This window comes from Haplochromis burtoni, unplaced genomic scaffold, assembly GCF_018398535.1.
Source record: "Haplochromis burtoni strain Fernald_Lab_line unplaced genomic scaffold, NCSU_Asbu1 Contig_115, whole genome shotgun sequence".
NCBI classification, from domain to species: Eukaryota; Metazoa; Chordata; class Actinopteri; order Cichliformes; family Cichlidae; genus Haplochromis; species Haplochromis burtoni.
The window spans coordinates 888,444-898,868 of record NW_024582476.1 but is presented as its reverse complement, the minus strand read 5'-3'; the positions used below and the strand labels follow the sequence as shown (position 1 = coordinate 898,868).

At 40.7% G+C, this 10,425-nt stretch overlaps 1 protein-coding gene across 1 annotated transcript; it reads left to right on the top strand.

The window, feature by feature from the left end:
- Positions 1–3,338: 3,338 nt before the first annotated feature.
- On the top strand, positions 3,339–4,725 carry LOC102308286 (N-acetyllactosaminide beta-1,3-N-acetylglucosaminyltransferase 3-like). The gene has a single exon (XM_005928537.2). The coding sequence runs from the start codon at positions 3,427–3,429 to the stop codon at positions 4,474–4,476; it is 1,050 nt and encodes a 349-aa protein (XP_005928599.1). The 5' UTR covers positions 3,339–3,426; the 3' UTR covers positions 4,477–4,725.
- The last annotated feature ends 5,700 nt before the right edge of the window (positions 4,726–10,425 follow it).

Here is a 10,425-nt window from a genome sequence, read left to right as displayed (position 1 = left end):
CAGAGCACTCAGTATTTGCTGTCACTCTTCGTGGTCCAAATCTACTGCGTCTAGTGCTTCCCCACATTGCACCATGGCAGGAAAGTGGCGAGACTGTGATGGCGATGAGGTGACTGAAGAACTGGAAGGCGATGATGGCGCAGAAGAGTCTGGTGCCATGGCGAACCTCAGCACGCCGACTCTTTTTTTTTCTTTTTTTTTGCCTGTCCCGTTTGGCTCTTTTGCCATCAGAATTATTGTCTAAAGGCAAAGAAAGATGCCCAACGGATTTACTTTACCAAATTGACCATCCCAGCCTTGCCATAATGGTCCATTTGATTCACCTTTTATTGTTTATTTTATTTTCACTTACTGAATACGGGACAGACTTGACTGGGGGAAAGAAGGGGAGAAAGAAAGAGGGAAAGAGAAACAGCTGAGAAGAGGGACGGGGGAGAAGGGCAAAAGACAAAAACCAACAGAATGAGCAGAAAAAAAAAAAGAAAAAAAATGCATATATCAATCACCTGGATCACCTGCTGAGAAAGAAAAAAGAAAACAAGCAGAAGAGAACAAGAGTAATAGAATAAACAACATCACAATGATATATGGGAATATGACAGTAAATACTAAATATTAAACATTATTGTGCAGCACATAAGATCAACAGAACACAGTGTGCTTTGAGGTAGGAGCCAAAAAGGGTGTAGTTTGTGGGTGTGATCACCCGTGTGTACACCTGTGAGCATGGACGCGCTTGTTTTTTTTAAAAGGTTCCTTCATGTAATGATCTGCTAGAGGGTGTGGGGGGGCCACAGCCCCGTCCTCCAGGGCATGAAGCAGGTATGGAGGAGATCAAAACTCCAGACATCCAGAGGCCCCCAGAACACAAGAGACCAAGGAAGACCAACAGAGGGGCAGCCGCGCCACTGTCCCAGAAAGAGCTGAGGAGAGTCCCAGATGAGGGCTCACTCAGCAGCCGCGGAGCAGAAGCCAGGGGGAGTTGCAGTGACGCGCCCGTGAGCTCCGCCGGCAGCCAGCTGTGCCTGAGTGACCGAGCCCCAGGCCGAGAGGCCGGGGGCACCCCACCTCCGAAGTGGCCCGAGCGAGCCCCAGGCTCCAGGCCCCGATAAGCGGCCGCCAAGGAGTGAGCCGGTGTGTACCTGGACGCCCATCCCCGGACACAAAGAACCACCAACGCACCGATGTCTGAGGGAGTCCGCCACTGGCAGGGGAAGTGGTGGTAGGGGGAGATAGGCCTCCAAACCTTGGAGGGCCTGAGATGTCCCCAGAGAGGTGGCGCCTGACACCCAACCTGACATATAGACACAGAAATACAGGCACACACATATACAAACATCCATTCCCACCCTCATGCTCTCATATGCACGCCGACTCTAACCGCCTCGGGCTTGCGAGGCAGCGCGGTGCAGACAACGTTCTGCAGATCCCCTGGCAATCCCTCTATGAAAGCCGGGTATGCAGATATCAAACAGCTCAGCTGAGCTCTCACGGACTCCTTCTTCCTCTCCGGTCCGCACGCGGAGAAGATGGTCCACTTTCCATGGAGCACAGTCAACCGAGTGTTGAACTCCCATTGGTCCTCACAGATGTCCGCTAGGCCCATGATATTCGCGTCCTACTGTCACGGACTGCCGGGGCAGACCTTGTGGAGTGAGTAGAGGACCCAAGAGCAGACAGAGGCGAGGACACAAAACTGGACTTAACAAAAAGCGAACCTTTATTTAGGCCGAAAACTCACAGAAAAAAAACAACAAAGTAACTGAGGGAAAACCTGAACATAGACTGGGAAACTATGACTCTACTGAGATTTAGACTATGTCTAAACAACATTCAGACTATGACTTACTATGGCTGGGAAACTGTGAGAAGGGGTAGGGGAGATAACACAGACTGAGGACTAAATACACACATGAGGTGATCAGAGGAAGTGGAGACACATGAGGACACAGCTGACACACATAACCTAATCACAGGACAGGGAAAGTGAAACTAAATGCAATGAACAAAGAACAGAGGACTCTTTCAAAATAAAACAGGAAACATGATGAGACAGACCAAAAAACATGGGCTTGACAACATGAGACGTGGAACACAAAGGGCAAATCAGATTAAGATCCAGGGGAAGGGGAAATGAGGAGATCCAATAAACAGAACTAAGGCTGAACAACTTAGGGGTTTAAGAGAGGTGGATGAACTTAACCCAAACAATAAATGACAGAACACAAAGACTCAAGTTCTAACTAATAATGCAAAAACAAGAACTTAACATATCCCCATACTTAAAACAGAAATACACAATATATAATGAACTCAAAATGCTGGGTCACAGACCCAGCCATGACAAATAGATTTAAACGTGTGCACCCAATTCTTGTTTTCTTAAAAATACATGCTGTACAGTGGAAAACAAACATTTCAAAGAAATAGTTAACCACCATCCCCCCAAATTACCATTACGTGTGTATGACGACTGTATGTAAAATAATTTACATATTTTCCATGGCCTCAACAAACCCCTCCTACAACTGAGACTGCTTGCTTTTTGCCACTGTCCGAGCCGTGTTCCGCTTGACCTGCCATTTTATTTTGAGCGAAGTCCCACTGGTTGATCAATTTAGCCTGATGGCTCCCTGTTACAGACCATCTAGAGACAAATTAAGATGGTTTGGAAAGGACTAGCACAAATGTCAAGCAAGTTAAACCTGATTTGATTCAACAGTAGAAACCAAAGCATGCAGTTTTCAAATATTTCTCAACAGAAACTGTGGCTCCAGTAAGAGTGTAAGTGTGAGAATGTTCGTTTTCTGTGTAAATCATTTAGAACAGCACTTCCAGCTGCATCTTTCAGTTATTCTGTAGATAATTGGGTTCCAAGAAACCACACCTGCTTGCTAGGAAATAATTTGTCCCCTTTTCTTGTTTTTTTTTTGTTTGTTTTTTTTGCTTACAACAAAGTTTTACTTCTGTTTAGTCTTTTTGTGTGCTAAATAAACTGCTAACCATCTTTCTTTTGTTTAGAATAATTGTGAAGTGACAAAACACTGAAAGTCAAGAAAACCTGTTAATAGAAAGATTTAGAACTTTGAAAAAGATAAATACAATGCTGATTTTTAAATATTTCAAGACTTTGCATTCCAAGCAAATTATAACTGGACCTCAAATCCTTTATAGAATAGAATAGAATAGATCAACGAAACACATTGGTAGCATGTAGATTTGCATTCAGATTCTTACAACCTAAGTATCTACAAAGTAATAGATAGTAATATAATGCACACATTTAATGCACTCTTATCTTTTTAATGTTATTACTAATTGGAATTTTTTTGTGACCACAGATTTTTGAAACAGACCACCTTAGGAGCAAGCAGTTTGCTGGTGGTGACTGGCCTTCTCTTGACTGTTGCTATTTTCTGTAAAAATATGTCAGACTCCCGAGATTCACTTCTTGAAGAAACCAGGAGAGATGATGTCATTAAGCCACCACAAATCACTCCAGCTCATCATATTTCCTGGTCAAGATGTCAACAAAACATGTCTGTTGCTAACATTAAGAACTTCAGCACACTTCCTGATCATATAAAAGACTTTTTGTACTATCGCCACTGTCGCCATTTCCCCATGCTGCTGGACATTCCTGATAAGTGTGGAGGAGCTAAAGGGTCCTCGGATGTTTTTCTTTTGCTGGTCATTAAAAGCGCTCCTGTGAACTACGACCGCCGAGAAGTACTGCGCAAAACCTGGGCTAAGGAGAGATTGCAGAATGGTGTGTGGATCCGAAGGCTTTTTATCTCAGGAACAACAGGTGTTGGTTTTGAGAAAAAGAGACTGAACACACTCCTTAAAATAGAGCAATGTGAGAACAATGATATTCTTCAGTGGGACTTTAATGACTCATTCTTTAACCTCACCTTGAAGCAAATACTCTTCCTCGAATGGATGGAGAGAAACTGTCCACATGCTCGCTTCCTGCTAAACGGCGATGATGATGTCTTTGTCAACACAGATAACATGGTTGAATATCTACTTCAACTTAAGGACAATGATGGACGGAAACACCTCTTTACTGGCTGGGTGATCCGATATGTTGGCCCTATTCGAGAAAAGTGGAGTAAATATTATGTTCCAGTTCAGGTGTATGAGTCAGAGTCATACCCTCCTTACTGTAGTGGTGGGGGTTACATTTTATCTGGCTACACAGCTTTGGTTATATACAATATGTCCCACTCTATCGCTGTTCTTCCCATTGATGATGTTTACTTAGGAATGTGTTTGGCCAAAGCAGGACTTAGCCCTGAGCGGCATGGTGCAGTGAGGATAAATGGACTTCACGTTCCTTCCACTACAGCTGATGACTATGACCCTTGTTATTATAGAGGAACTCTACTTGTTCATAGATTCCTTTCAGCAAAAATGTACTACATGTGGAACAAGATACATGACCCTAATCTGAAATGCTTTGCTAGTGGCTAAAAAAAAAAAAAAAATCATGACTTTGCCTGTACTCATTGATGCTGGCTGACTCATTTCTACTTAATTCTCTATTGTTCCCTGATTGCACCGTATTTGAATTACTGTGCAGAGGTTTGGGGCAATACTTACAAATGTTCGCTATCATCAATCTTTATATTACAAAAAAGGGCCATAAGGATAATCCATAAAACTGGTTACAGAGATCATACAAATCCACTATTCTTAAAATCAAAAATTCTAAAATTCACAGATCTGGTTCATTTTCTCACAGCACAAATTATATATAAAGCAATAAATAACCTGCTTCCTGACAATATTCTAAAAATGTTTTCTAAAAGGGAACGGGGATACAATTTTTTTTTTTTTTTTTTTTTTAGGATATTTGCTTGCATGTAGTGATGTGTTTTATTCTTTGATTTTTTTTTTTTTTTTTTTTTTTTTTTTTTTTTGTTATTATTGATATTAAATTCGTATCCGTACAACATTAAAAAGTTTTTGCATCTCTGTGTGTGGAGTGAAGCTGTGGAACAGACTAAGTAAAGATATGAAGCAATGTCCAAGCATGGCGCAGTTTAAAAAGCGGTTTAAGGATTCGGTTTTTACAGGGTACAGGGAAAAGGGAGAGATTTGATAGGGTGTTCTTGTTTAATATTTTCATGTGTGTGCGCATGCACGGGTTTGTTGGTATGGGTATATATATATATATATATCGATATCTATCTATATAGATATCTATATCTATCTCTATATATATATCTATCTATCTCTATATATCTATCTATCTATCTCTATATGTATATATATATATATATATATATATATATATAATAATTGTCGGCTGTGTATCCTTGAGGTGTTAATGGGGTTATTGAAAATGTGTATATGTGCGTATGTGTGTATATACGTATGTATGGATAGATAGAAACATATATGTGTATATATTTAAAAAAAAAAAAAATTACACATAACATATAATGTAATTGCAAGGAGGTATTTCTGTAGTCTATTGATACTAAGTAGTGGAAAAGGGGTGGGATTAAATAAGCTTATGCTTCTTCCTGCTCCTTTTTGAACATGGACGTTATTTGGAGTTGTGGTTGCTCCTTTTGTTTGCTTTGTTCATTTGTCTCTTTTAATTCTATTTTTTTTATTTTTTATTTTTTTTATACTTTTTCAACATGTTCAAAATAAAGATTCAATCAATCAATCAATCAATCAATCAATTTGCTATACATATTCAATAAAATGCCAGTGTGGATAATACAGGCTCAACCGAAAGAAACTACTTTGCTTCAATTATCCCTTTTAAAACCTACAAAGTTTTCTGTCATTTCTTTATGTGTTATTGAGGTTTTTAAACTGGGGTTGTACATAATTGTGTGGAGTTATGTGGCAAGGTGCAATAGTCTGTCTGTTACACTCAAAGCCTTGTGATGTATCTGAATATAGGTCATAAACAAAAGGGTAATTATTCACTGCATATAGGGTTCAATAAAATACTTCCTGGTTACCAGTGGCAAGGTGAGGACATTTACAAATTAAAGTTAATAAGTGTGTGCTTCAAATTGAGTGAATGAAAAATTACATTACATAATTAACACAATCTTTACATGGTAATGGGACAGTATAACTGCATATACTTACAAATATTTCAAAATCACTGTATCTTTTAGTTATGAAGTTATTTTGTGGGAATTATAAATAAATAAACACAAGAGACAAACATCCCATTAATTTTTGTGTGTAATCAGTTATAATCTTTTTATTTATGAACCCTTTTACCAACATTCTCAGGGCTGAACAGAACAATAGCTTTATTGCTGGATTTATAGATAAATAACACAAAGGGAAGGCTAAGTGACAGATGCCAAACAGAACATGCGGATACAGAGAATTAACAAAAGAAAAGGACACACAGCAGGAGGGAGATTGCGACACTGGATCGAGGGAGACAGACGATACATACAAGAGGGAATCAGAGAAGAAACACCTGGGGAATACGGTTGAACATGATCAAATAGATGAGACGGGAAGTAAAGTAAACACCAAGCACACAGGGCAAGAGAGCGCTAGGGACAGAGGCATGAATAGGGACGCTGACTGGCAAATAAACATGGAGACAAGACTGACTTAACAGGGAGATGCTGAAGGAAGCACACGGAGACGAGACCAAATAACAAACAAGAAAACCTAAACTAGAAATAATGTTAAATTCAAGAGTGGGAGAAAACTAAACCAAAAAAGTCTATAAGTCTATAAGCAATGATGAATAAACTGGACCTAAAAATTCATAAACACAAAAACACTGGGACAACGACCCAGGCACCCTAACAATGTGCCAGACATGTATCTGTAATGTCAGTGCAAAAGCATTCTGCACAAAAGAGCAATCCACCGTGTCTTTCTTTAAGGTCGTTTACATGGCAAGTATATGGCAAGCAAGCTGTAATGTGTAGCACTAGAGTAATTACTGAGTATATGGTCTAGTATTAGTTATGAATTCGAATTAGTAATTAAATTTTGGAGAGGTTGTTACCAAACACCAACAGAGTGAATCACAGTGGGAAAAATACATTATACAGTAAACACAGTCACTGTGAAATCAAGAGTCAGGTAAGAGTTGCCAAAAACACTGACTTTTTCCTGCACTACAGGGGAGCATCAAATGAAGGTCTTCCTTCTCCTTAAGCAGTAGGCAGGCACAGGATTGTCAGCAAGTGAGGTAATTATCACAGGTGAGCTGGAATGAATGGTAGTAAGCAGTCTTTACAGTCAGTAGTTTTCACATTCCATTTCCATTAAATTCAGTATAATTCTGAACAGTTCCCCAGTCCTCTCGAATGATATTCAAAGTCTTCTTTGGATGTTGGCTTTGTGCTGTTCACCTTAAAGGTGACCCCACTGCTTTAAAAATGTTGAGATCTGGGCTCTGAGGAGGCCAGTCAATGACTGATAGTATTGTTTTATGAGATTTTCTTCCTGTTTTACTTACTTTACTTATCATATAAGGCTTATATGATTTACTCATGAAAGTGGCCACTTTCATATATTGTTTTAGTAAGTATCCAAAACACACAAGTTTCATTTATATAAATTTTCAAGGGATCTTACATCTGTTTTCACTCTTGTATTCTTTTCATACAAGTTTCACGCAAGACAGATACAAACTTTATAAGATTTATATATATATCTTTTCCATATGGGTCTCCTCACAGCTTGCCTGAGGTGATCACAGTAAATGACATATTATAATATTCATTCCATGCACTATTCAAATGGACAGGACAATGGTATACTGGTAAACATTACAGCATTTCTTTGCAAGACAAAATAGCATGTGTGATGCTGAGCTCAATTTCTGAGTCAGCTATATGCTTTGCTTTGCGCATTTAAATGTTTACTGCTTTTTTCTCTCCTGAAACTCAAATATGTCTCAGAAACTTAGGGTAGCAACTGTTGATTTTTGTGCAGTGTCTTATTAAGCTTTCCCTGCAGCACTTTTTATGAGGATATTTTTTTGCTTGGACAAATTATCAGTAAAGTTTCAACCCCTGTTGTTTTTTTTAAAAATGTGTTATAGCAATACCATACACCAAAAGACACACACATATATTTATGATTATTGGATACTGTAACCCAGGATAATATTGTTTGGTGTCAATTGTATTTTATATTTTTGGGAATTGTCCTCAAATCAGTGTGAGTAGTTGTATTTTCATTGCTGTACTTCTTTTGTACTTTTGTTTTTGGTATATTGTTCTGTTATCAGTTGCACCACACTTTTCAGTCGCAATTTATTCATTTTTTAGATATTTTAGTCATACATGAAGATTCAAGGTCTTTATTGTTAATACAACAATATACACAGTGAACTAAGCACACAGCCCTGCAACGATCCTGTAATCAGTCTGAGGACTTTGGAAGTGTTATTTCCTATGAAGACAGACTGGGGCCTGTCAGTTAGGAAGTCCAAGATCCAATTGCAGACAGTGGTGTTTATTCCTAGTAGGTCCAACTTCTTTACAGGTTCTGGGGAATGACTGTGTTGAATGCTGAGCTGAAGTCAATAAATAGCATTCTTACATAAATGTCCTTTTTGTTGAGATGGGAGAGAGAAAGATGAAGAGCAGGCGAGATGGCGTCATCTGTGGAGTGGTTTGGACGGTAAGCAAACTGTAGCTTGTCTAGATTCTTGTAATCAATCCAGGCCATGCACAGGTTGTTCAGTCTAGTCTTACAGTCTCAAATGACTACTCTATCTACCAGTAGCTGGTGTTTTGCCCTTTTGGTGTCTCTGGCAATTCCTTTCTGTTCACCGCACAACCTCGGTCATTTCACAGAAATACAGAATAGTGACGGGATACTGTCATTGCCTATCCCTAGTCTGGTAGAGGAGTTTAAATGTGAAAAAGTGAGGATGGATTGATGGACTCCCGGGACCCAATAGTGAGAGGCACTGCTCCCACCCTAGAAACGGGGAGGAAGTGGACCCCAGCCACATCTGTGCTACAGGCCAAATCTGCTCTTCAGCATCGTGATGTGGTGGGTCACATCCAACAGGGCAGAGGAGGATTTGGTCCTGGAGCAGTAACACCTCGGTGGCAACAGGCATCTGTAACTGAAGGTCGAAAAACGGTGGTGGAGGAGGTGCATCAACAGGAGGAAACAGCCAGACATGCCAGTGCCGTAGCGGTGGCCAAGCAGGGTTGCTGGATGAATTGGGAGAGTGTGGAAAAGAGGAAACTCTTGTTGGGTCAAAACATGTGACCCTGCTGGAATTCGACCACGAGAGACTGCAAACACAACACAAGAGCCACTTGAATGTTTTTACTTGAAAGGCGAGACTGCGCTCAGAGAGCTAACGATCACAGGGCGATCGTGGCTCAAGAGTTGGCAGTTCATCTTGTAATTGGAAGGTTGCTGGTTTGAGCCCCTGCTCGGACAGTCTTGGTCGTTGTGTCCTTTTGCAAGACACTTCACCCGTTGCCTACTGGTGGTGGTCAGAGGGCCCGGCGGCGCCAGTGTCCACCTTTGTCAGTGCGCCCCAGGGCAGCTGTGGCTACAATGTAGCTTGCCAATACCAGTGTGTGAATGACTGAATGTAGTGTAAAGCGCTTTAGGGTCCTTAGGGACGAAGTAAAGCGCTATACAAATACAGGCTATTTACCATCTAACACAAGCACCCCTGTAGCCCACACTCCAAGCTTCAGTCTCCTCTCAAAGTCTTTTATTAAGCTCAGTTACACAACCCCCCACCATAAAACCCCTGTGGTGTGCCATAAAAACTAAGGCACTGTGTGTGTGCATGCACGCACACTCAAATGCATGCATTTGAATGAGAGTGTGTGTGTGTGTCTGAAATGGTATACCAATGATTGGGAGAGGTTGGAGTGGTGCTTTGGTGGGGACTCTAATTGAAGTCTTCTGACATTGAGGACAACTCCTGCAAAACATAGCAACATCTGAGCGCAAACCAGGCCAGAAAAAGTATCACTTGATGCGAGCGGTGGTCTTATGCTTCCCTAGGTGGCCAGCCCAGGGAATGGAGTACCCCAAAGTAAGCACTGTTTCACGGGCTACTTTAGGAACCACTAACTGTTTAACCTGGCCGTGCTGGTGGTATAAGATGCCATCTTGCAGAATGTACAGCTCTTTATTTGTGTCAGATTCAATAGAGTCCTCTTCCTTAGCCCTCAGCAACATGGCAGACAAAGTTGGATCAGCCTGCTGCATTTGTCTGATGTTCGTAGGTACTGAAAAACCTAAAGGCATATCTGGAGCAGCCTGAACTGATGTCTTTCCAACAGTGTGTTGAAATTTTTCACGTCTTCTTTGACTGCGTGGCTTCCGAGACTTCCCGGGATCTGTCTCTAGTTCAGCCTCAAAGAAGGGTAAAGCACTGAGGGTTGCATAATGCTCATCCTGATTTTTAGTTTGAGCCCTTGTTAT